We start from the raw sequence: 27,678 nt of genomic DNA on the forward strand, positions 1-27,678 counted from the left end.
GTGGGTTATGGCAGGACAAAGATCTAGAAACAATGCTAAGGGAACAACACAACCTGGCATCCCTAGTTTACTGGTAGCTAAAAATCCCATATGGCAAATTTACAGTCCCCTGGATCAAGAGAAAGAAATATTGTTGGAGCAAATTTAGTCTAGGAAAACAGTGAAAAAGAAAGAATTCTGTATCAAACATCAAAAAGACACACCTTCAAAGGTACAAGCATCCAGAGAGTCCCCAAATTATAAATGATCTACTAATAAAAAAAGGCCACTCTTACCTTGTCCCTAACTATAATTTACCCCATGCTTATTTCACACACCACCACCATAACTTTAAGAAACTGTTTGAAACAAAAAACCTTGAAACTTCTAGGGAAACTGTATATTCTAAGACAGAGTCAGGAAACTACAAAAATGGAAAAAATGCTTAGGATCTCCTTATCCCTCACAAAAATGTTTACCTTTACTCTGCCTAAAACTTTCATTACTTGAAAATCTACCCATTAAGTTTGCTTAACAAAAGTTGTCTTTTTTCCTGCTTATATAACAAGTGCTAATAAATATTTATGTTTATTATTTAAAATCTGAATAATATATTCACATGGTTAAAAAATAAAAATAACATATAAGAAGGTATATATTGTGAAGATTCTCATTTACACTCTGCTTCCCATTTGTCCAGTTCCCATCACATTTATTAGTTTCTTATCTTTCCAGAGTTTCTTTATGTAAATTAATGTACATTAAATACATTGTTATTTTCTTAGGCCACATTTGGTGGTAGTAGTTGGGGACTGATAGGTGCAAGGTCAGAGAACCTAGTCTGTCTCTCACTGGCTTTCTCAAAATGATTACTGTTCTCAGAGGACACAAAATTGTACATCTGACCTTGAAACATGAATCAGATTCCTGAACCTGTGCTCCACTCTGACTGGGGCTCTGAGGTCCCACCTGGCCTGTGTGAATGGGAAGCTCAGCCCCTGCATGAAAAGAGAAAGCCTGATCCACTGTTTTCCAGGAGCTGGCTCAGTGCAATAGACTGTATGTATATACTTCACTTGCTAAGCAGAGCCACATCAAAGGAAACATCAACGCCTGGAGAATGCTCCCCCTTTTCCAGTCTTTGTTTTAATGGTGGTATGTGTGTGTGTGTGGAGGGGCGGGGGGTAAATTAATAGACTTTTGTCTTTAGAGCAGTTTTAGAAACTTAAGCAATAGAGTGCTGATATATCTGCTCTTTCCCCTGCTCAGTTTTCTCTGTTATCAACATCTTGCATTAATGTGGTGTGGTTGCTACAACTGATGAGCCAAGAGTGACATTATTATTAACTAAAGTCCATAGTTTATGTTAGGGTCCACTCTATGTGTAGTACATTCTATGGGTTTTGAGAAATGTGTAACGACTTAACCACCACTAAGTAACGTACAGAATAGTTTTACTGCCCTAAAAATCCCATGCTCCAATTATTCAACCTTTCTCCCTCCTTCCAAAGCCCTGGCAACCACTAATCTTTTTACTTACTGTCTCTAGAGGTTTGCCTCTTCCAAAATGTCATATAGTTAGAACATATCCAATATAATAAAAGCCCAGCGACCGAAATGGCAGAACGACAAGAGACCATAATGACTGCGGCCCCTTGCTCAGGCTGGCCCCACCCCCCGGGGGGACCCTCCGCCCCGATCGGGGGCATGGCCAGCCTGCAAACCGCCAGCGGCCCCTCGCCCTAGCCGGCCCCGCCCCCCAGTGGGAACCCCCATCCCAATTCGGGGTGTGGCCAGCCTCCAAACTGCCTGTGGCCCCTCACCCTGGCTGGCCCATCCCCCAGTGGGGACCCCCACCCCGATAGAGGGCATGGCTGGCCTGCAAACCCTCCGTGGCCCCACACCCTGGCCGGCCCAGCCCCCCAAGCAAGAACCCCCCCCACCCTGGTCGGGGATGGAGCTGGCCTGCAAACTGCCCATGACCCCTTGCCCTGGCCATCCCCGCCCCCCAGCAGGGACCCCCACCTTGATCCAGGGCCCCCATCAGGGCAGGCCAGCCGGCCCCCACTTATGCGCTAGGCCTCTATCCTATATAATAAAAGGGTAATATGCAAATTAACCTTAATGGCAGAACGACCAGAATGACCACTGGACCAGTCACTATGAGGCGCACTGACCACCTCTTGGTCCCTTTCCCCAGCCGGCAGGCTCTGATCACCTGATAGTGAACAGGGAACCAGGGGTGGGTGGTGGCAGATGCGGGCGGTGGGGAGTGCCGGTCGCCCCACACACAGAGGGTGAACTACAGCAGGGGTGGGGCTGGGGAGTGAGCGGGAACAGCCAATCTCTCGGTCCCTTCCCCCCCGACCGTCAGACACCGATCACCCAATGGCGAACGGGGAACTGGGGGTGGTTGTAGGTGGGGGGTGGGGCCGGCTGTGGGCAGCAGGGGAAGATGGCCCTGATCACAGGCCAAGCCTAGGGACCGTACCTGCACATGAATTTCATGCACCGGGCCTCTAGTAGTATAGTTTTTCAGACTGGCTTCTTTCATTAAGCAATATACTAGTAAATTTAAAGTTTAGCCATGTCTTTTTTGTGACTTGATAGCTCATTTCTTTTCATTACTGAATAATAGTCCATTGTACAGATTGTCAGTTTATCCATTCACCTTGTGAAGGATTTCTTAGTTGCTTCTAGATTTTAGAAATTATGAATAAAGCTGAGATAAACATTCATGTGCAGGTTTTTGTGTGAACGTTAAGTTTTCTACTCATTTGGCCAAATATACTGAGGAGCAATTGACTGTTGGATCATATGGTAAGGCTATGTTTAAGCCAAACTGTCTTTCAAAGTGACTGTACCTTTTGCATTCCCATCTGCAAAGAAGAGTTCCTGTTGTTCTATATCCTCATCAGCACTTGGTATCGTCAAGTGTCTTTTTTTGGATTTTGCTATTCTAATAGATGTTTAGTGATATCTTAATGTTTTAAATTGCAATTCCTAATGACATATGATGTGAGCATCTTTCCATATACTTTGGTGAGATGTCTGTTTAGTTCTTGTGCCCATTTTTTAATTGGTTTGCTTTCTTGAGTTTTAAGAGCTCTTTGTATGTTTTGGTAACAAGACCTTTGTCAAATGTGTTCTGCAAATATTTTCTCCTAGTCTGTGGCTTATCTCTTCATTCTCTTAATGTCCTTCATAGAGCAGAAGTTTTTCCATTAGGTCTAACTTACCAATTTTTCTTTCATAAGATTATGCTTTTGGTGTTGTATCTAAAAATTCATCACCAAACTCAAGGTTACCTAGGGTTTCTTTTTTGTTGTTGTTAATCCTCACCCAAGGATATTTTTCCACTGATTTTTAAGGAGAGTGGAAGAGAGAGGGAAAGAGAGAGAGAAACGATGTGAGAGAAACACATTGATTGGTTAACTCCTGCATGAGCCCTGACCGGGCCAGGCTGGGAAGGAGCCTTGGTATGTGCCCTTGACCAGAATCAAACCCGGGACTCTTTGGCCCGCAGGCCGATGATCTATCTACTGAGCGAAACTGGCTAGGGCAAGGTTGCCTAGGTTTTGTATTATATTTTACTAGAGGCCTGGTGCATGAAATTTGTGCAGGGGGGTGGGGGGGTCCCCTCAGCCTGGCCTGCACCCTCTCCAAACCAGGACCCCTTGAGGGATGTCCCACTGCTGGCGGGCCTAAACCAGCAGTCAGACATCCCTCTCACAATCCGGGACCGCTGGCTCCTAACCACTCACCTGCCTGCCTGCCTGATTGCCCCTAACCACTCTGCCTGCCTGCCTGATCACCCCTAACTGCCTCTGCCTGCCTGCCTGATGCCCCTAACTGCTCCCTTGCCGGCCTGATCACCCCTAACCACTCTCCCCTCCTGGCCTGATCGCCCCTAACCACCTCTACCTCTCCCCCCACCACTGTGGATTTGTCCGGAAGGACATCCGGAAGACATCCAGTCTATCTGGTCTAATTAGCATATTACCCTTTTATTAGTATAGATAACTTTTAAGTTCTGTGTTTTACATTTAGGTCTGTGATCCATTTTGCATTAAATACATAATTCTTAAAATTAAAAATGTTTGGCCCAGCTGGCATGGCTTAGTAGTTGAGTGTCAACCTATGAACCAGGAGGTCATGGTTAGATTCCCAGTCAGGACATATGCCTGGATTGCAGGCTTGATCTCCAATGGGGGGGGGGGGGGGGGCGCGGGTGTGCAGGAGGCACACCATCAGTGATTCTGTCTCATCATTGATGTTTCTCTCTCTCTCTCCCTCTCTGAGAAATCAATGAAAATATATTTTTTAAAAATGTTTGCCCTCTATCAGCTACAGTCAACTACTGTTTAACTATTGGTAAGTGTGAACCATACTTTAAGAAATACTCATCAAATCCACCCCTTTTTCTTCATTTGATGAGCAATGAAACTGAGGACCAGAAAGTAAGGTGAGCTATTCAAGGTCATAGAGTTAATCAATAGCTGAGCTGGGGCCAATGCTCTCTCTCTTTATTCCACAAACAAAAATCAACTCTTCACACACTTACACTACTTTCCTTTCCACTACATCAAGTTAAAAAAAAGAGAGAGAGAGAGAGAGAGAGAGAGAGAGAGAGTATCTTATTTATTAGCTTTTTCAGTCAGCAGTCTTCAAACTGCCCTTGTTTCCTCTTGGCAGGTTGACTAAGTGTCTCCAAATTGAACTCCTACTGGAATACAGCTGACCTGGCTAGGGAACAAGGGCAGGGACATCAAGAGACAATATTCAGCAGTCCTGTGCCTAAATGGAAAAGGCTTTACCTGCAGGTTCAGGGTGTTTGGAAGTGAAACTGGGAAATCATGAGATGCTCTCCACCCCTCACCCGAGGGCAGCTCAGCCACCTGGAACCTGTGATGTCCTCTACTATTGGCTTCATACAACTGAGGACATTCAGAGGGTCCTCAGCGTGACTCTCTGAGTGCTCCCAAACTAATAACAATTTTTAAAACAGAATATAAAGTTTTTTGAGTGCGTTTTTATGGGTTTAATGCTGACCCTCCCTCACCTGGCAAAAGAGAACTAATTTACAATGCAGGAGTGTCAAAAAGTCTTCAGAGAAAGTGAATATTAATAAGGAAAAGGAAAGCTGTATGTTCTGAAATGTGCTAAACTTTAAGAAAAGTTTCAAAAAGTTTACAAAAAGAGTAAGAGAAAAAATAATATACTCTGATAGCCACATTCTCTGAAAGAAACTCTACTAGAAAACAAAATCATTGGCAATATCTGAAAAAATTAGTGGTTTCACAGGTAGGCACCAAGAAAAAAGGGATAAGAGCAGATAACTAAGTAGGAATGCACAGAGGATAGGCCAAAAACCTGCCCATGAATGCCCTCTTTCTTCTGCTCCTGTCTGTCTACACAGATCCTTCCATGTCCAGCTCACCCCTTCTCCACAAAGCCTCCTTCTCCTATCCCGACTCATACCGACCACTCCCCTCTTCTGCTCTCTGTGTACTAGGCACTTGGCAATTATTTGTGGTCTTCTTTGTCTTCCTAATTCAACTCTAGGCCCATGTCACACATATCTTAATGTCCCCAGAGTACCAATAAATAGTGCCTCCTGCAGAGTAGATAATAAATATGTGCTAATTGAGACAAAGCAGTCAACTAGAAATCAGTGGTTTGTTTTTTGAAATTAGTGTTTTAGAGAAAGGGGAGAATAAGGCAAGTATAAAGAATATAAAATCTGAGCATACGCTGTAAGTTGTACAAATACTCAAATCAACTTAAAGCAATTCTGTAACAAGCAGAATCAACAGACAGAGTACATGACATTGCAAAAATAGCACTGTACCTGCAGAAGACTTTCTATGGCATGAAAGCCTCGAATTAAATTCAGAGCTCCACATAAAAGACTAAGGATAAATGCCACAATCCCTGACAGAGTTGCTGGTTCCAATCGCTGGTGAGCTGAAAAAGAAAAGAAATGGTCAGAAATGAACATCAATATCTCATGTCAATACCTAAACTTATGTAAAATGAGATTCATTGCTCAATTTGCATTATCAAATATAGATTAATCTTCATTAAAGTATCTAATGCTATATCTTAGTAATTAACTATTTAAAAAAAAAATCTAACAACGTGACAGCTTCATTCCCCTGAACTCAAGTTAAATTAACTTATTTTCCTCTACTTTTAATGAAGACATCTCACATGCATTTGGGATATATATTGCTAAGGAGTGCTCACATCTGGCAGTAAATCAGGTAGGAAAAAACCTTACTGCCAAAATATGTCTACCATTCGCAAGCAGTTGCAAAGATTTGCAAAGGAGATTTTACTTAGAAATTCATGGCATAATTTATACTTTTCCTGAAAATTCTAGGAAACATTTTAAAGGACAAACCTAGCTTGCTTTTAAGCAAAGCTCTCCCTTATTTGGGTTCCAGGGCTATAAATACCAGAGGAATGCTCCGCTATATTGTTGATCCTTGAACAACACGAATTTGAACTGTGTGGATCCACTTACACATGAATTATTTTGCAATAAATAATACAGTACTTCAAATGTATTTTCTCTTCCTTCTGATTTGCTCAATAACATTTTTTTCTGTAACTTACTTTATTGTAAGAATACAGAAAACATACAAAATATGTGTTAATCGACTGTTTATGTTATCGGTAAGGTTTTCAGTCAACAGCAGACTATCAGTAGTTAAGTTCTGGCGGAGTCAAAAGTTATACACAGATTTTTGACTGCACAGGGGTTGACACCCCATGTTGTTCAGGGTCAACTGCAACCACCAATCTGAACTCCACAATAAAATGGAGTCTAACAGCTATGAAGTTCCTGGTCTCTGAAGACCACTTGAAGATACAAATGCTAGAACACCAGTTGAAGACGTGACTAGTTTATCTTTATAAACACATTTCCTTATCTGTCAGGGCTTCAGCAGTGTGAAACATTTTGTTGTACAATAGCTTCCCCATTCGTCATCATCTTGCGCTTAACAGAATTAACAAGAGTCTAAATGAAAATACAAAACTAAATACAAAATCATATAGACCTCAAACAGGAGACAGATGGAAAGAGAAGACAACAGAACTACATTTAGATCATTTTATTTAAATCACTGAAGTGTAAAAGCCCTAACAAAGAAGTTAATGAGGTGGAACATTGATATAAGGAAGGGCTTAAATCTTTGCAACTTATATTCAGCCATTTCAGTAGAAAAGCTTCCCTAAACAGTTCATAAAAACACAAACCCACATATCACAAGGAAGTATTTATTCCTCAAGTGCAGCAGAAAATGCTAATATGGGATAACATTTTCTTAAATTTTTTCTGTACCCAAGCTTGGTCTCTCAATCAATTTCCTTGAGATTTTGATATGAAAACAAAAAAATTAAATGCCTTTGTAAAGTACTGATACCAAGTTTTATCAGTAGAGAAAAAATTCTCACAATTTAAAAATCTATCCAACTGGCCTACCATCTACCAATTAGTCATGTTTTGCATCTCTCTCCCATCCTCCCCATGGCCCCCCTCAGTAATAAGGGAGAACTGGCCTCTAATAAAAAAAGGAAATCCTCAATATGGCTCTCAAGCATAAAGCCACCTGATAACTGACTAGATGATATAAATCACACTTCTGAAGTATAAAAAATAAGTTTACCTTATTAAAAAAAACCAAATAATATTCTGTATTATAATTTAAAAAAACACCTCAGCTTTTTATGGTCAAGTAAGACATGGCCATTATTGAATTGGAAAGTATTATCATTTTAATGTGTTAATCAATATTTATTTAAGAAACAAATAGCTATATAAATTAAGTATTTTTTAAGTTTCTAACACTTGCCTCTGGCCTTGGAGCACTCTATATAATGGTAGTATACTATTTATAAATTAATTTTTTCAAAGTGACCAGAAATATTTTTAAAGGCATGAAAGCAAATGACAAACCTCCTTTAGCAAGGACAAGGCATGCATTATGCTGAGAGACAGGCTGGAGCTGTGCCAAATCACTGTGGGAAAGAAATTCTCAAGCAGAGATTCCCTCCCACCCTAACCCGTTCCCAGAGGAGTGGGAATGGTTATCCAGAGAAAACTCCATCTGCATACAATATGAGGGTGACACTTCTTAGGGATAATTTCTCAGTTTTAACAAACTGAATGAGATATTTAATCACATTTTAATGTATTATATTTTTATGATTTTTTTTGGTTGTTTCAGTAAACAGTTTAGATGCATTATTATTCACAAATGTTTACTTCACAGTTCAATTTGGCACCATGATAGTCATCATGAGGAATAGAGTGGATTTAAAACAATAACAAATGAGAGACAACATGAAAAAAAATTGCTGAATGAAAAGCATTGTGACTCGGTCAGTTTTTGTTCTGGTTTGTTTTTGCTAATATTGTCTTCTGCTACGATGCCCTTTCTTTCATCAACCCTACTTCCCATATTGGCCCAATTTATAGATCATGTTCTGGGGGAATAAAACAAAATTTATCATGACAAAATTATTTTTTTCTCAAAATATAACAAGGATTAATAAAGTTTACAGAGTTCCTAAAGAAGTAAGGGCTGGTGTGGCTCAGCAGTTGAGCATTGACCCATGACCCACGGGGTCCCTGGTTGGATTCCCAGTCAGGACACATGCCAGGGCTGTGGGCTCAATCTCCAGTAGGAGGCATGCAGGACACAGCCAATTGATGATGTTTCTCTCTCATCGATGTTTCTATCTCTCTATCCCTCCCCCTTCCTCTATCTCTAAAAATCAATAAAAACTTTTTTTTAAAAAAGAGGTAATAGTCCCTTGGAACCAAAGGGCTATTGGTTATACTGAATTAACGTATTTATTCAGCACTTTTTGGCACAATTCTGCATAAGTTGCTGTGTGTTAGAAGGTCTGAGAATGAATCTACAATCTGCCCTCACAGCACTTCTCATGTTTTAAAGGGAAGTGGACAGATAAGCATATGAAAAATAATAAGAATTCTCAACTAAAAGGGTTATAGAATTATGAAGAGGAAAGATAATTAGGGGGAAGGTGGTGGTGACACAAAAGTGGTAGAGAACTAGTGAAGATCTCTGAAGATGGATAAAATTTAGACAGGTACAAATGAGAACTGCATTCCATGAGGAGAAAAGAACATGAACATAGAGATGGAAATGAGAGAAGCAAATAATAACAGCATCTGCTGCTGTTACTGCTGTTGGTAACAGTGGCTGCTCTCAGAGTGTCAGGCACCAAGCACTTTATACATACAATCTCATTTCATCCTTCCAAGAACTCAATAAACTAGGCATTATAATTATCCTGAACTAAGAGAACAAAGCAATCCTAAATATTTGTGCACCACTTAATAACAAACTTTAAAATACATTAAAAATTAGAGACCTAACAGGAGAAAGATGTGCATTCACAAATATAGTCAGAGATTTCAACACCCCTTTCTCAATAATTGATAGAAGTAAACAAAAAAATCGTCAAGGATATAAAAGACTTAAAGAATATCAACCAACTTGATCTAAATGACATTTATAGAGCACTCCACCCAACAATAGAATACATGTTCTTTTCAAATGAACACTGAAAATGACTAAGGATAGATCATGTTCTGGGGGGAATAAAACAAATCTCAATAAATGTAAAATAATTAAAATTATACATAAGTTAGTGTCTGGCCACAATGGAATTAAACCAGAAAACAATAACAGAAAGATATTTGGAAAACCTCTACATATTTAAAACTATTAAAATAAAATAAAGGTAGACATTTTTTAAAATAACACAATTCTAAATAACCCATGGATCACAAAAGATATCAAAAGTAAAATTTAAAATCATTTTGAACAAAATGAAAGTGAAAATACAATATACTAAAACTTATGAAATGTAGCTAAACCAATATTTTATTTTTTTTGTTAATCCTCACCCGAGGATATTTTCCCATTGATTTTTAGAGAGAGTGGAAGGGGGGGAGGGAGACAAAGAAAGAGAAAGATCGATGTGAGAGAGATACATCAATTATTTTCCTCCCAAATGGGCCCTGACTAGGGCCAGGATCGAGCCAGCAACCGAAGTACGTGCCCTTGACTGGAATCGAACCCAGGACCCTTCAGTTCTCAGGCCGATGTTCTACCCATTGAGCAAACTGGCTAGGGGCTAAAGCAGTATTGAAAGTACAGATAAATAGTACTCACTGTCTGGACTAGAAACGAAATTCTCAAATAAATGACCTCAAAAATCTATAAAAAGAAGAGCAAATTAAACCCTAAGTAAGCAGACCATAGGAAGAAATAAAGATCAGAATATAAATCAATGAAATAGAAAAAAAAAACACAATAAAAAGATCAGTGAAAGGAAAAGCTGGTTCTTTAAGAAAATCAATAAAAATTATAAATTCCAATAAGACTGATCAGAAGGAAAATGCAAAAGACAAAAATTATCAGTATAAAAAATGAGAATGGTAACATCACAATTATTATACAAATATTAAAGGGATAGGAGAATATTAACTTTATGCTAATGAATGGAAAAATTCCTTAGATTCCTTAAAAGAAACAAACTACTAAAACTCACTCATGAAGAAACAGATAACTTGAATAACCCTACTTCCATCAAAGAAACTGATTTGTAGTTAAAAACAACGCAAAAAAAAACCTTCCCACAAAGAAAACTAGAGGCTTAAAAGTCTTCACTGTACTAAACATTTAAAGAAGAAATAGGCCCTGGCCAGGTGGCTCAGTTGGTTTGGAGCATTGTCCTGTACACCAATTCCCAGTCAGGGCACATCCCTAGGTTGTGGGTTTGATCCACAGATGGGCGCGTGTGGGAGGCAACCAATTGATGTTTCTCTCTCTCATCAATGTTTCTTTTTCTCTCTCCCTATTCCTTTCTCTCAAAAAATCAATAAAAGCATATCGAGTAAAAAAATGAAGAAATAAAAATTCTACAGAAACATTCCCAAACATTGAAAAAGAGGTAATACGTCCCAATTTATTCTATGAGGCCAGTTTTATCCTGAGAGTAAAACTAGTCAAAAACATTAGAAAAAAGGAAAACTACAAATCAATTCCTTCATAAACACAGATACAAAATATCTTAACAAAATTTTAGTAGAAATTGGGTCTCACAATATATAAAAAGGATAATGCATCATGACCAAGTGGGTTTTATCACAGAAGTGCTAGGTTGGTTTAATATTTGAAAAGCAAAGTAATTCATCACATATAGCTTTTAAAAAGAAAAATCATATAATCATCTCAATAAGTGTAGACAAAGCATTTGGCAGAATATAACTTACATTCCTGATAAAAACTGCTCATCAATCTAGGAATATAAGGGCATTTTCTCAAAAAAGCATCTATATAAACCCTAAGTTAACATCATAGTTAACTGTGGAATACTGAATGCTTTCCCTGCTAAGATCAGAATCAGGAACAACACAAGGATATCTAATCTTGCCAATTCATTCTTTCAGGATATTTTTGTTAAGCACAGAATTCTACATTTGCAGTTATTTCTTTTATCCTTTAGAGGATATGATTAAGTTGTCCTCTGGCTTCCATGGTTTTAATGAGAGAGGAGAAAAGGAAGGAAAGAGAGAGGGGGAAAGAAAGATTAATTCTGATGGTTTGTGTTCCTGCAGTTTAATCTCTTCGCATGCCTGGTTATTTATGATTGTTTGCCAAAGATTCTATTTTCAAAATCTTGTTGTAACTATAATTTGAAGCTTATGAGACTACTTTTTCCAGGAGAACTATTTGCTTCTGCCAGGATCTTTGGAGAACAGCTCAATCCAATTTTAGAGACCAGTATGACTCAAAACTAAGGGCAGCCCCGACAAAAGCCTGTCTGCTGCATATTCCCGTCTACCCACATTCCTAAAGTATAGACATCCAGCTAAACCAAAGTTGGGAGCGGGGGGAGAGGTTGCTCATGAGATTCACCACCTTGGTGGGCTCTGTCTGCTCTAATCCCAGTCTCCTAGTCTTGAGGCTGTCAGCTGTTCGCTCCAGAATTGACAGGAAAAAGTTACTCCAAACATTGGGCTCATCTCCCAGGGCCTCTATCTTCCTCAATATCTTAGTTATCAGTAATTCTTAGTTATCAGTTATCTTGTATCTCCAAAGACTTTAGGAAGATTCTATTTTAGATTAACTTCTACAATATATATTAGACCTATACATTCTATAGAATATATATATTCCATTCAGCTTTTCTACATGTATTTAGTGGGATTGTTGGTCTGAATTAACTACTCCATCACTGCTCTAAGTAAAAGTCTTCAAAGTACTAGCAATAATCCCTTGTTTATTAGTGATTTTAAAGATTGAAAATTAATCCACATATAATTCATCCTTAAGTGTATAATTCAGAAATTTTCAGTATATTCACAGTTTTGAACCATCATAATGATCTAATTCCACATTTTCATAACCCCTCAAGGAAATCTCATAACCATTAGTATAGTCACTGCCTATTTCCCCTCCACCACTCCAGCTTCCTATCAATCACCAATCTATTTTCTACATCTTTGGATATGCCTATTCTGGACACTTTGTATAAATGAAATTTTAAATGTGTCCTTTTATATCTGGCTTCTTTCACATAGCACAAGGTTGTTGTTTTTTATTTATTGTTTAAGGTATTACAAATAGTAGTACATATGTCTCCTTTCCCCCCCCCCCCCCCATTGACCTCCCCTGGTCTCCTCCCCTCCCCCAGTGTCTTGTGTCTATTGGTTGTGCTTATATGCATGCATACAAATCCTTCGGTTGATCTCTTACCCCCCCAAACCTCCCCTACCTCCCCCATGTAGTTTGACAGTCTGTTTGATGCTTCTTTGCCTCTATCTATTTTTGTTCAACAGTTTATAATGTTCTTTATTATGCATAAATGAGATCATGTGGTATTTATCTTTCACTGATTGGCTTATTTCACTTAGCACAGTGCTCTCCAGTTCCATCCATGCTGTTGCAAATGATAAGAATTCCTTCTTTTTACAGCAGCGTAGTATTGTACCATGTATCAATACTTCATTCCTTTTTTATCTATACTAATAAAAGGCTAATATGCTAATTAGATCAGGAGACCTTCCAGACAAAGCCATGGTGGTGGGGCCGAGGCAGAGGTGGTTAGGGGCGATCAGGCCAGGAGGGGAGGGCAGTTGGGGGCGAGCAAGCCAGCGGGGGGGGGGGGGGCGAGCAGGCTGGCAGGCAGAGTGGTTAGGGGCAATCAAGCAGGCAGGCAGGTGAGCAGTTAGGAGCCAGCGGTCCCAGATTGCGAGAGGGATATCCGATTGCCGGTTTATCCTAAACCGGCAGTCAGACATCCCCCAAGGGGTCCCAGATTGCAGAGGGTGCAGGCCGGGCTGAGGGACACACACACCCCCATGCACGAATTTCATGCACCGGGCCACTAGTTGCTTAATAATATTCTATTGCACAGATATACTATTGTTTATTCGTTCATCAGTGGATGGACATTTGGACTGTTTCCACTTTCAGTTGCTATGAATAATGCTATGAACACTCATGTACACATTTTCATTTACACATAAATTTTTAATTCTCTGGATTATGTACTAGGGGAATTGCTGGATCATATGTAACTCTATGTTTACCTTTTTGAGGAACTTCCATACTATTTTCCAAAGCAGGTGAATTATTTTACACTACCACCAGCATTATATAAGGGTTCTCATTTCTCCACATCCTTACTAATGCTTGTTATTGTCTGTTTTATTTTTATTATAGTCATCCTAATGATTGTAAAGTAGTATCTCCTTATTGTTTTGCATTTCACTAATGACTAATAATGCTGAGTACCTTTTCATGTGCTAATTAGCCAGTTGCATATTTTCTTTGTACAAATGTCTTTTCAAACATTTTTCCCATTTTTTAAAATTGGATTGTCTTTTTATTGTTGAGTTGTACTATATTCTGGATACAAGTTCCTTAGAAGATACATGATTTGCCAATATTTTCTATGTCTGTGGATTGTCACAATTTTCAATTTCTTGATAGTATTTTTTGAAAAACAAGGGTTTTTAATTTTGATGAATTCCACTTTACCTATTTTTCCTTTTCTCACTGTGCTTTTGGTGTCAAATCTAAAAAATCATTGCCTAATACAAAGTTACACCTTTGTATTTCCTCTAAGATTTACATCTTTGTTTTCTTCTAAGAGTTTCATAGTTTCAGCTGTTAAATTTAGGTCTTTGATCCATTTTGAGTTAGTTTTTAGATACTTTGTGAAGTAGGAATCCAACTTCATTCTTATATATATAAGTATCCACTTGTCCCAGCATGATTTCTTGAAAGGTTAGTCATTCACTATTGTCATGGTACCCTTGTTAAAAAATGAATTTTCCATAATGCAAAGGTTTGTTTCTGTATTCTCCATTCTTTACTGTTGATCTACATGTCTATCCTTAAACCAGACCCTATAGTCAAAGAATCAGCTTTTGGTTTGACTTTTCTCCAATGTTTTTCTATTTCCCATTTCATTTTCCTCTATTTCTGCTCTAATCTTTATTATTTCCTTTATTCTTGCTTTAGGTTTAATTTGCTTTTCTTTCCCATGTCTGTTCCTGTGAATTCAAATGACCACCTGGAGTACTTTCTTTGCCCAATGTAGCTTTACTTCCATCCACCACCTTTGTGCTATTATTAACCTTTTGCACTCGGATGTCGAGTGTGACTCGACATGGTTAGCATTAGAATAAAGGAATCGAGAAAAAAGCAAGCAAGTGCAAAGGGTTTAAAAATATATTTCATTTCTACATATCATAGACCCAACAATTCATTATATACATTATCCTATCTAATAAAAGAGTAATATGCAAATTAACCATCACTCTGCCACACCCACAAACCATGCCCACCAGCCAATCAGGAGCAAGTATGCAAATTAACCCAACCAAGATGGCTGCAGTCATGGAGCGAGCAGGAGGCTTGGGTTTCCCTGGCAATGGAGGAAGCCAAGCTTTCCACAGCCCTGGCCTGCCTTGGCCTCTGCTCAAGGCTACAAAGTTTCAATTATAAAAGATAAATAAATCCCAACAAAAATGGCGGCAGCCATGGAGCTGGAGAGAGCAGGAGGCTTGAGTTGCCCCTGGTGATGGAGGAAGCCAAGCTTCTGAAGCCCTGGCCTTCCTTGGCCTCCACTCAAGGCTACAAAGTTTCAATTAGAGAAGATAAATAAATCCCAACAAAAATGGCTGCAGCCATGGAGCAGCAGGAGGCTTGGCTCCACTCAAGGCTACAAAGTTTCAATTATAGAAGATAAATAAATCCCAGATACCAGGGCCTCTGCTTGGGTCGCCGGGGGGCATGGCCGGCCTGCAAACCACAGGCCCCTCACCCAGGCCACTACACTCCCCAAGGGAACCCCCACCCTGATCCAGGACACCCTTCAGGGCAAACCAGCTGACCCCCACCCATGCACCAGTCCTCTATCCTATCTAATGAAAGAGTAATATGCAAATTGACCATCACTCCAACACACAAGATGGCTGCCCCCATGTGGACACAAGATGGCTGCCACAAGATGGCCAGCAGGGGAGGGCAGTTGGGAGGGCCCAGGCCTGCAAGGGAGGGCAGTTGTGGGTGATCAGGCCAGCAGAGGAGGGCAGTTAGGGGCAAACAGGCTGGCAGGGGAGCAGTTAGGCATCAATCAGGCTGGCAGGGGAGTGGTTAGGGGGTGATCAGGCTGGCAGGCAGAAGCGGTTAGGGGCAATCAGGAAGGCAGGCAGGTGAGCAGTTGGGAGCCAGCAGTCCTGGATTGTGAGAGGGATCCCAGATTGGAGAGGGTGCAGACTGGGCTGAGGGACACACACCCGCGTGCACAAATTTCGTGCACCAGGCCTCTAGTCTTATACAATTGCTTTTAAAAAGAAAAATGTACATTTACTATCTTTTATAATTACCTTTGCCATTGCTCTTTGATTGTGTGTATGTGTGTGTGTGTGTGTATGTGTGTGAATTCTAATTACTGTCTGGGTCACTTGCTTTCAACCTGAAGTACTTCCTTTTAGTATTTCTTGTAGGCGAGTCTGCCAGCAACAAATTCTCTCATCTTCTATTTATCTGCAAATGTCTTTATTTCACCTTCAGTTTTGAAACAAAAGGATTCTTGGTTGACAGGTTTTTCCCCCCTCTTTGAGTATTTTGAACATGTTCTCCCACTATCTTTAGGTCTCCACTATTTCTGTTGAGAAGTCACTTGTTAATCTTTTGAGGTTCTCTTGTAAGTGGTGAGTTGTTTTTCTCTTGCTGCTTTCAAGGTTTTCTCATTTTTGTCTTTCAACATTTTCAACTGTTTATAGGTGTCTTGCATATATCCTATTTGGAGTTAAATGAGCTTCCTAGAAAAGTACTTTTTTTTTTTTTAGTAAATTAGGGAACTTTTCAGCCATTATTTTTCAAATACTTCTGCTTCTTTCTCTTCTCTTCTTCTGGTTCTCCCATCATGCATACGTTGGTATGCTTAATAATATCCCATATTTTTCTTAGGTTCTGTTCTTCATTCTTTTTTCTCCTGTTCTTTGGATTACATAACCTCTATTGATCTATCTTCAAGTTTACTAACTCTTTCTTTGCCATTTCAAATCTTCTATTGAACCCTACTAGTCAATTTTTCATTTTAGTTGTATTTTTCAATTCCAAAATTTCCATTTAGTTCTTTTTCCTTTATAATTTCTATCTGTTTATATTATCTACTGGATGCAATGTCATATCTTCCTGTTTGTTTTTTTAGGATATGATTTTATTGATTTCGGAGAGGAAGAGAAAGTGAGAGAAACGCTGATGTGAGAGAAAATCATCTATCAGTTGCTCCTCATACGCATGCCAACTGAGGATGGAAGCGGCAACCTACGCATGTGCCCCAACTAGGAATCAAACCTGCAATCTTTCGGTATATGGGACGCTCCAACCAACTGAGCCACACCAAACAGGGCACTTCCTTACTTTTTAAATCACGGTTTCATTTAGTTCTTTGAAAATAATTATAATGACTAATTTGACATCTTTGTTAAATCTGACATCTGGTCACTGTCATAGACAGCTTCTATTGCCTGCTTCCCTCCTGTCTACCCCCTACCCCACAGTGTATGTATTATACTTTCCCTCTGCATATCTTGTAACTTTCTGTTGGACATTTTAGATAACATACTGTAACAACTCTGGGTCTTCATCCACCTCCTCTCCCCTAGGGCTTGTTATTGTTATTTGTGTGTTTACTTGTTTCTCGACTGGCTAGATTATTTTAATGAAATCTGTTTCCCCTTTTCTCCCATAATTTGTATTCAACCAAATATGAAGTATTGTGTTTAGTCCTGAATGCCATATTTGAAGAATACTAACAAATAAAAGCTTCCAGGATAGGGAGGGTTTCAAAATTTCATAGATAAAAAGGCAAAGGGAATTGAGGATATTTTAAATGAAGTTGACCAGATTAACAGGATAGAAAGGACACAGAGTTACTGACTTCAAATTCTGAAGTGCTGAAGAGAGGGAGGTAGAGGTCACAGAACTTTGACAAGTAGATAAACATTATAGCAAACACACTTTAGCTCAAATATAAGGAAGAATTTTTTTAAACAAGCAATTCAACTATGGCATATGCTACCTTATAAAATAATGAGGCTTCTATTTTTAAGCAGAAGTTTTCAAACTGTCACAACTATAAGTCCTTGTTTGGGAGGGGAGGTGTGAGTAGATGGTCACATTTTCTGTGACTGTCAAAAACCCTGGCCTTGAGTATATCTAGCCATTTTGATATAAATCAGAGTACTTTTCATGCCTCTAAACATATACTAGTATTATAAATAAACTATTCACTTCCAGAAACATTTGCTTACAAAGAAACCTTCTTAAATGTTTCCCTACCAAACAGTTCCTTTGAGATTGCTATTTAAAAGTATTTTCCTGCTTAGTCATATATCTAGTAGATTACTACATAAAACACTAAGAAAGGATTACTTTGAACTTCTACATTCTCTCATGTACTTGCTTTAAAATACTAAAATAAAAGTAGTTCATTTTTGAGAGTTCCTCAGTTTTTAAAATAAAATAATTGAGATCCAGCACTCACCAGAAGAAATCTTACCAGCACCTTTATAGTCAATAGAAAATGCAGATGTGACTCCATTGGCTGACCCCAGTTCGCACATGGAAATTTGATAAGGGGGTCTCAGCTTGATTTCTGTCTGCATGTCAGACAGATTTATCTTTGTTGAAAGAGACCTGGGATTATTATATCGCTGCTTGGTCCTCTGAATGAAGTTATCTATGTAAAATAAAAAATAAATTTCCTTGCAGTCATTTGTTAATTAAATAATTTGAGAGTGTGAGGTTTATGGATAGTAAATTTTGCAGATAAACTGTTTTATTTGTTATCCAAACTGTTGAATTGTCATGAAGTGTTCTAATATTTATAATTGTTAATATATCATGGAGTTATCAGTTGCTCACTCTAGAAATGATACTCTAGGAATTAATAATTGTAAGTGAACTAATGATTTAACACTATCTGACTGAGAATATTTCTACTATTATATCCTCTTCAACGAATTACTTTGAACTTCTACAACAAAACAATAAAATAACAGCTTTAATTTTTAAACCAAAATCTTAATTTTTATAGGGATTCATATCTCATAAAATAGTAAGTCTGTATTTATCAGTTGTAATTCCATAAGAACATACAGTGTAAATTGCATATTCTTATAAACCTGTTTTCTTAATTATTGCTTATACCATTAGAATGCATATTTTAAAAAATAAATTTAATAAAATAAAAGACAATTCCTTAATATCTTCCAAGATATCTCCTAAATCAGCGGTCACAAACCGGTGTTCTGCAGACCACTGGTGGTCCTCGAGGTCCAAGAGGTTGGCGACTGCTGTCCTAAATAATATTCCAATTTTATTTTCACAATTTGCAACTTGGTTTCACTATTTTTTCCCTTGTACATCTGGAGTCAAAAAAACTAATGCCCACAGGCCAAATCTAGCCTCCTGACCATTTTTGTAAATAAAGTTTTATTAGAATATAACTGCATTCATCCATTTCTACATTGCCTATGGCTGCTTTCCAGCTATAATGGCAGGGCTGAGTAGTTGTGACAGAGACCATATAGTGCTTAAAGCCTAAAATAAGTACTATACGGTCATTTGCAGCAAATGTTTGCCAACCTCTGTTCTATATTAAGCAGACTATAAAAGATTATCACACAAACACAAAATTCTGAATCTCTGGCTTATAAATTTCTCATTCAGAAACTATCCTAGGGGATTAATTCTTTATGCCAATAATCAAAATCACCTCCACAGCTCAAACTCAATTTTTTCTAATATGCACCTAAATGAAGATGTTGTCATAATTTATAGACCATTTGTTAAATTATTTTATCAAAAGCAAGGTAGCAGAATTTTCTGAGTTTTCCCTCTCCCCTATTCTTCCCCCCAGTGAAGATAAAAAATTGCTTATAACTGGCTGGAGACAGGATAATGAAAAGGGAAAAAATCAAGCCCTTACCAAATTCAATGAAACAGTATGGCCTGACAGCAGTGTTGGTCTTCGACATGTTATAAGTAGTAATGAATTCCTTCTGAAGCTCATCCAGGAAAGAGAAGGCCAGAACATTTGGGTAATTTTCAGTGCACAACATCATGTAGCTCACTCCCAGAGAGCTAATAAAACTACAGTGTAAAAAACATAGGTTTAAAATTTTCAAAGTAAATTAAGGTAATTCGTTGCTTCACAAGACTGGTTATATTACACCATAAACTGCTACTATAAATGGCAATGAAGATATTAACATTATATATTCTAGCAAAAAAAATTAAAGAAACTAAAGTAATACTATTTTTAGTCATGGTTTAAAAATAGTAGACAAAAAAGGGGAATATACCTACAGAGGAACACACGGTATGGTATTAACACTTCAGTTATTTATCACTTGGGGTAGAAAGCAAGGGGAAAAAAGCTTTCCTGGGTGAAAAAAAAGTTCTCCAGTAGGACATGCATGCCATTGATCTCTAATCTACTGTTAAAATTGCTAAGTATAAGAAAAATATTATTTTTGAAATAGAACCTTCCACACTGAATACCAGTCTCTAAAATAAAGCACTTCAACCATTAAATATAAAAATGTTTGACATTATAAGAGTGAGTATGGCCTAGAATGGTTTGGCTCAGTGGATAGAGCATCAGCCTTCGGACTGAAGGGTCCCAGGTTTGATTCCGGTCAAGGGCATGTGCCTTGGTTGCGGGCACGTCCCCAGTGGGAGGGTGTGCAGGAAGCAACTGATCAATGTTTCTCTCATTGATGTTTCTAGCTCTCTATCCCTCTCCCTTCCTCTCAGTAAAAAATCAATAAAATGTATTTTTTTTTTTTTAAAAAAGTGAGTATGCCTTATGGATTTTAAAAATCTAAACCAAATACATCTTATAGGAAACATGGGACAGTAAGGAGATAAGAATCAGAAAGAGAACTCAGTAACAATGAGTGTCCACCATGAGTGGCATTCTACCATGAACTTATTTTCTTACTTATTCTTCTCTTATTATGTCAACTTTCAATTACCCTCCAATGATGAAGAGCTAAATAATGAAGAAGTTATCCCATGAATAAAGACCCACTTTAGGCACTAATTTTAACCTCATTAAATAAAAAAAAGCATTAATATGCAATATGCCAGTTGATAGCAACTTATAATAGTAAGCTAAAGGAGAAAAAGATGATTTTAAGTGGCCAAAGGTGATTATACCATCAGAGCCTTGGATAAAACACAGAGCAAGGAAAATTTGCCTTTGACATACTTCATTTCCTTTTCTGCAGTTTATCTATTTCCTGACTCACTCTTTCCCTCTAACCCTAACACCTTCACACCACAGAAAATGTAGATCCTCACTTTTTTAGATAATCACAGGTAATCCCTAATTTACTTATTGGTTAGTATTGCAGAAGTTTATAGCACCTATAAATCATTTTCCCATAGAAACTACATTGTAAGTTTCTAGACAAGTTCGTAAGAGCCTATTTGACATATATGGTGCTGAAAACTGAAGATTTCTCCATAATAAACAGTGTGGCTTTGTTGGTTGGAGCATCACCTCTTAAACCAAAAGGTTGTGGGTTCAATTCCAGGTCAGGGCATATACCTAGGTTGCAGGTGTGTTCCCAGGTTGGGGCGTGCATGAGAGGCAACTAATTGATGTTTCTCTCTCATATCAATGTTTTTTTTCTCTCTCTCTAAAAATCAATGAACATATCCTCGGGTAAGGGTTTAAAAAAATGCTAGTAATGAAACAAAACAGGAAAGTAGGAACCACAAGTTATTTTCTTCCCCCAGGTGGTTTGGTAGCTATTGGTGGGTTGCATTCTCCTGCCATGCCCCCTCATCAATCTTAGACTTCACACATACTCTGTTCCTCATTATTTCTCAACCAAAAAAAAAAAAAAAAAAAAAAAAAGGGATAGTTTTCACTGAATTCTTTTTCCTGGTTAATTTTTATCTCCATAAAAAGTGAAAATAATTAGGAGAATTAGGAATGCTGTCAAGAGAGAGCTTAAAGGTAAAGGGAGACAACTCTTCTACCACAGAATAATGTGAATGCTGAAGACAAAAGACTGTGGTTCAGATATACTATTTATTAGTTTTGTGAGTTTGAGCAAGTTTCTTTATATTTCTGCGGCTCAGTTTCAGTTTCCTCATCTATAAAACAGGTGTAGTAGTACTATTATGGCTATCTGCCCAGCATCCTTCTCGCCTTCCCTTTGGGAAATAATCTCAATCCTACTATCTATTCCCTATGACTGTGGCAAAGCTTTCCATCAAAGGGGTGGGCATGTGATCCAGGATCCAACTAAGAGTACCTCAACCCTCTGACCCCAATGTTACTCCAGAAATGGACCACAACACAGCAAGACCAATAAAGTCCCTTTCTTGAAACATGAAGGGGAGGAGTTGCTCAGCGGGAATGAAGTAAGCCTGGAGCTGCCTGTACAGTATTCTCTACTACATGGAGAATACCCATATGCACAAGGAAAGAGACTGGAAAAATGAGAGAACGATTCCTGATAACAACCTCTGAGCCCCTGGCTCCAGCCAACCAAGAAGCCCTTCACAATACCCTTGTTTTTGCTTAAGCCAGTATGAGTTGTGTTTCTGCCCTCAGCAATGGGGAAGAGCTCTATTCATTAGCTATTCAAAAAGCTGTTGTGATATGTAATGATAACATAAGTAGAGGGCCTGATAATTGGAGGTACTGTGATATTGCTGAAATTTTCTGATACTCCTGTAATCAGAAAATAACACCAAAGAGTGAAAGAAAAGCACTGCTAGGAACTAAAACCAAAAGGCAGGTAAGCCTAAAATATAAAATAGCCTTCCCAGCTGCAGGCAGCAGTCTGGGGACAGATATGGAGAAAGTGAATCTTCAGGAAAGGAGAGGATCTATGAAGCTGACAGCCATTATCAGACTTCAAATGAATTCACAGTGAAAAGAACTAAGACATTTTATTTCTTGCACTAATATTCACAAGTATGATTGGCCTCCCAAAGACATTTGTCTTCTCATAATATCAGTCTCAAGGTTTTAAGATCTCATATGATTCAACTTAGTTTTCATGTGGTTCATAATTATTGCTTTAGTCCTTGTTGTTTCCTAAGTAGTGACAAATGTTTACATATTAAATATTTGTGACAATTTAAGGAAAGTATTCTTTAACTTATTTAACAGATGAATACCTTAAAATTTTATACAGAGAGAACTGTAATATCACTACGTAATGTGAAATCACAAAACTGGATTATGCACACACATCCTGCCCAAATCAATGAGCCGAGTTGAAGAATTTGGGAGAGAAATGAAGACTTAATTTCATGGCACTCTGAACACGGCCAATACTCCCAAAACAAACATCCCTCACTGAGCAGCTAGCTACTAGGATGTGTGCAAGCATAGTGCCAGCACAAGCCATGCTCCACAGAATATGCTCCGCTAGCTGAACTTTGAAGTATTCAGTCACTACACTCTGATAAAGTCATCATTTTTCCAGGGACAGAAAATTAAAGGAAGTTTCTCAATTTTAAATATTACTCTCCTAATTTTTTCTCAAAAATATGATCTTCCTCTATCTATTCAACCAGAATCTAATGTGAAGTACCATCTCAATTAGCACATAATTATCTAGTTAGTTACTTTGTTTGGTTCTCTGTGGTACAAACAGTACCTCAATTTCTATACAAATTTGGAAACCACAATGCTAAGAGAAATAAAAAATAATGTTATAAGAAAAATCATAAAAAGCTCATTGTTATGGCTGTCCCTTTTTATGTACATCAGATTTAGTAATAAAAAACAACAACATTTTGATCCAATGGACACTGTGAATCTTGTAAATGATCCATTATCCCCTTTTGTTTTGGCTACAAGAAAGCTCAATAGCAGATAATTAATAAAAAATAAATTATTTATACCTCCAAAGGATGTGTTTGTATCTCTAAACAGAAATGTTATTTCAGTGTACTATTTTACTATCTTTATTTTATTTCTTTACATGATTTTCTTACCTGTACTCTTGATTTTTTTTAATTTTTATTTTTTGGTATATTAAATTCACAACAGTTAAACAGAATTAGAGGGATGTTTAAAATGTTACTACATTCTACTCTACTTTTAAGAGAATAAGGTAGAGGAATAGAAAACATTTGCAAAAAAAAAAATTGTGTGTGTGTGTGTGTTTAAATCCAGGATGTCTGCCAGAATGAATATACTATATACATACCAATCTTCTATAATGTTGGTATCTGTCTATAGCATTATACAATAACTAAAATGCAGAATAACCCTGGGAACCCAAAGAGCCTCTGACTATTAAATAAAATATTAAAATGTTTCAAATTTTTTCCTCCAAGTAACAGTAGCCTAAGACATCATTTTAGATATATCCACCATCACCACCACCTTTTTATAATTAAACCTTCAGAAAACCCAATTCCTATATAATAAAACCCTAATATGCAAATCAACTGAACGGTGGAATGACTGGTTGCTATGACGCGCACCAACCACCAGAGGGCAGATGCTCAACGCAGGAGCTGCCCCCTGGTGGTCAGTGCATTCCCACAGGGGGAGCGCTGCTCAGCCAGAAGCTGGGCTCATGGCTGGTGAGCGCAGCGGCGGTGGCGGGAGCCTCTCCTGCCTCTGCTGCAGGCGGGCGGTAAGGAGCAAGGAGTCCCGGACTGTGAGAGCCCTGGACTGTGAGAGGGATGTCTGTCTGCCAGCTTAGGCCTTATCCCCATGGGGATCGGTTCTAAGCCGACAGGCGGATATCCCCCGAGGGGTCCTGGCCTGCCAGAGGGTGCAGGTCGGGCTGAGGGACACCCTCCCCCACTCTGAGTGCACGAATTTCGTGTACCGGGCCTCTAGTAAAAAATAACAGCTTACCATTACTCAGGTGATCCAATCAATTATCGACATCCTCTAAGGTTCTGTTCTGGGCCTCTCAAAAACTCAGAGTGCTTCCACTCTCAGTTTCAACTTCTATGTGAATGATTCCAAAATTTCTATCCCACCTCAAAATGGAGCTTCATTATCTTACTCTCCTTCCTCACCACCCTCCCTCCCCTGGCCCATAAGCAACCCTTTTCAAAGACCTCATTCTGTCCAATTCCAAGATTTCAGTTATCTTTGTTCCTTCCTTCTCCTCATCTCTGGGATTCAATTTTATAAGACTTAGCCGTTTCTTTTTCTGATGTGTCTTTATGTCTGGCATTTTCTTTTGCATTTACATTTGTATTTAACTAGTTCAGGCCCTAATTATAAGTTAGCCTCTCTCCTCTCAGACTTTCCATTTCACCCTATATTCCACTGTGTCAGCATTGTTTTTTTTATCGAGTCACTTCCCTCAAACCTGTAGTAACAGCTTCCTATGACCTATTACATCAAAGTGACATCTATCAATCTAAACTTTCATGGGAATCCAGAGTCTGACGTCACACTAATTATCTCACATTTCCCACAACTATCCCTAAATCACCATTCACTTCATTGGGTCAAGCAGATTAATCACATTCTTTATTCTGCCTCTCCTCCCTGTACTGGATTCCCTCCTCTCTGCCTTAGCCAAATCTTACTAATTCTTCAGGACATGGTTCATGTCTTTTCTCAATAATGAAGCCCTCTCTCTCTTCATTATATCCCATACAGACCTTGCCCTTATCTGATTTCTGCACAATCAGTATCAAACTGCTCAGGAGTTAACTGTGCTCTAATTGTTTCATGTGTATGCTCTCCAAACGGCCTTATCTATTCCCATGATTTTAATTACAAACCGTAAGCTGACCTCCAAATCTAAATCTCCATACTTGCCCTTCTTCACTAAACTTCAGACTTACACATCCAGCTACCTACCTGACTGACAGTGCCTCTTGGATGTCTGACAGGCATCTCAGACTTACCATGTCCAAACAGACCTCTTGATTTTTATCACTGAAACACTTATCTTCCCGTCTTGCTCATTTAAGGACTCTTAATTATTTCTTTCTCTCACATCCCACTTTAATCCAAGAGGAAGATTTGTTGGTGCTACTCCCAAAATACAGCCACAATCCCACCACTTATCATTATCACCCTAGTTTAAGTTATAAAAATCACTGTTGCCTGAGTCTCCTAAACCATCTCTCTGCTTCCTCTCTTTCTCCCCTAGAGCCCATTCTTCACAGAGTAGCCCCGATGATCTACGGTACCATACTCAAAGCCAAAATCAGATTATATAACTCTCCATCTTAATACTCTTCAATGGCTTCCTATTGTATTATTCAATTCAAACTCCTTCTCATAGCCTAGAAGGCCCTACATTACCTATCCCATTCCTATCTTTCTGACCTCACTTTCTGCCACTCTATTAATTGTCCATATTGCTTCAGCATCTCTGGTTCATCTTGATCTGTACTGATGGCCTTCTGCACCTGCTGTTATCTCTGCCTTGCTCTTCATCCATAGCATACTTTATATGACTGCTTTCTTTTTCATCTTTTAGGTCTCTGCTCTCAGAGAGACCCTTGACTACCATAAAGTCACTCTCTATCCTATCAGTTTTACTTTCTTTAGATACAATAAGTAGTGATGAATACTATCCCCTTTGACTAGAATGTAAACTTGAGTTTTTTTGAAGGCAGGTATAACGCAAGATTTTTTAAATTTCCCATTACAGTTTGCCTGGGCATGTAAGAACACCAATAAATACCTAGTGATCAACTTATAAGATGGGCCGAAACCGGTTTGGCTCTGTGGATAGAGCATCGGTCTGCGGACTGAAAGGTCCCAGGTTCGATTCCGGTCAAGGGCATGTACATTGGTTGCGGGCACATCCCCGGTGGGGGGCATGCAGGAGGCAGCTGGTCGATGTTTCTCTCTCATCGATGTTTCTAGCTTTCTATCCCTCTCCCTTCCTCTCTGTAAAAAATCAATAAAATATATTTTAAAAAAACTTATAAGATGGCATATCTGAGATCTGCAAAACTAAACATTTTTCTAAAGCCAGATAAAAAAGGGTAACTACTATTTAGTACAAGTTAAGAATCACGTGATTAACTCAAACAAGTTTTCCTAAACAAACACTAATTTCTATTTTCACCACTTGAATTTCATTAAAAAGACAACCACTAAGCAAGTGATTTTCATGAAGCAAACTAAAGACTTACTTAATGTTATAATGTCCAGTTTTCAGTGTACTTCTATCGGGAAGCTGAGCAAGTTTCCTTGAGAGCATTTTAAAGTACTTTCTGCACTCCTGCACGCCTGTGCCTTGCTCATTGTCAGTAGAAGCAGAAAGCGGCAGTCCATCTCTGACACGAATGACTGAGGCAGATAAAATCATAGACATTTCAAGCGACAGAGAAGACCTAAAACAACGAAAATTTGGGTTAGATAAAAAATTAAAGCCAAAGCTGATAAAACAGTGCAAAAATGTTCAACTCATTAATATTCAAAGATATACTAATTAAAATGATGACTATGCTTTCCTTAACAAATTAGTTTAAAAAAAAACAATACTTGTTTCTTTCTGGAATTTTCACAAGTATATGTGGAAGAAAATACTGGAATAGACACCATTCTCAACAATTGGACAATATTCAACAGACTTTAATATTTATGCCCTTTGACCACAAAAAAATTTAAATACCATATAACCCTATCCAAAGGAAAGTAATTCGAGTCAGACAAAATTTTAAACAGAAAGTATCCTTTCACAGCAATAACTGAAACAACATGAACATCCAATAACAGGGGGATAGTTAAATAAATTAAGATACACTCATATGACAGAATATATTGCAGATACTAAAAGTTATGTTTGTGAAAAATAGTTTAATAATGTGGTAAAATGCTCTCTGTTAGGTAGAAAAAAAGGCATGATAAAAACACCAAATGTTGTTTTCCATAGAGACAAAGAAAAGGAAGAAGGAAAAGATAAATGGAGAAACAAATACAGGAAGGAAACATATCAAAATTAGAATAATGCTTATCTCCAGGAAATAGTATGATGGTTATCGTTTTATAATTTCCTAAATTTTCATAATATTTTACAATGGCCACATCTTACTTTTATACCCAGAAAAAAATATTAAAGTAAATCTCAAAGCTAAAGGAATTAATGGC

At 38.3% G+C, this 27,678-nt stretch overlaps 1 protein-coding gene across 4 annotated transcripts in view; it reads right to left on the bottom strand.

The window, feature by feature from the left end:
- Nucleotides 1–27,678, bottom strand: part of SEC22A (SEC22 homolog A, vesicle trafficking protein) — a 51,125-nt gene that overhangs the window by 16,893 nt on the left and 6,554 nt on the right. For all 4 annotated transcript variants that reach the window (XM_079766255.1, XM_079766257.1, XM_079766256.1 and 1 more), the window contains exons 2-5: nucleotides 26,721–26,921; nucleotides 19,543–19,706; nucleotides 18,097–18,291; nucleotides 5,831–5,946 (exon numbers count right to left, since the gene is read on the bottom strand). In XM_079766255.1, the coding sequence (XP_079622381.1) occupies nucleotides 5,831–5,946; nucleotides 18,097–18,291; nucleotides 19,543–19,706; nucleotides 26,721–26,902 (657 nt within the window). In that variant the 5' untranslated portion in view covers nucleotides 26,903–26,921. The remainder of the gene's footprint in view (nucleotides 1–5,830; nucleotides 5,947–18,096; nucleotides 18,292–19,542; nucleotides 19,707–26,720; nucleotides 26,922–27,678) is intronic.

The sequence above is a fragment of the Cnephaeus nilssonii genome (assembly GCF_951640355.1).
Source record: "Cnephaeus nilssonii genome assembly, chromosome: 3".
Taxonomy (NCBI): domain Eukaryota; kingdom Metazoa; phylum Chordata; class Mammalia; order Chiroptera; family Vespertilionidae; genus Cnephaeus; species Cnephaeus nilssonii.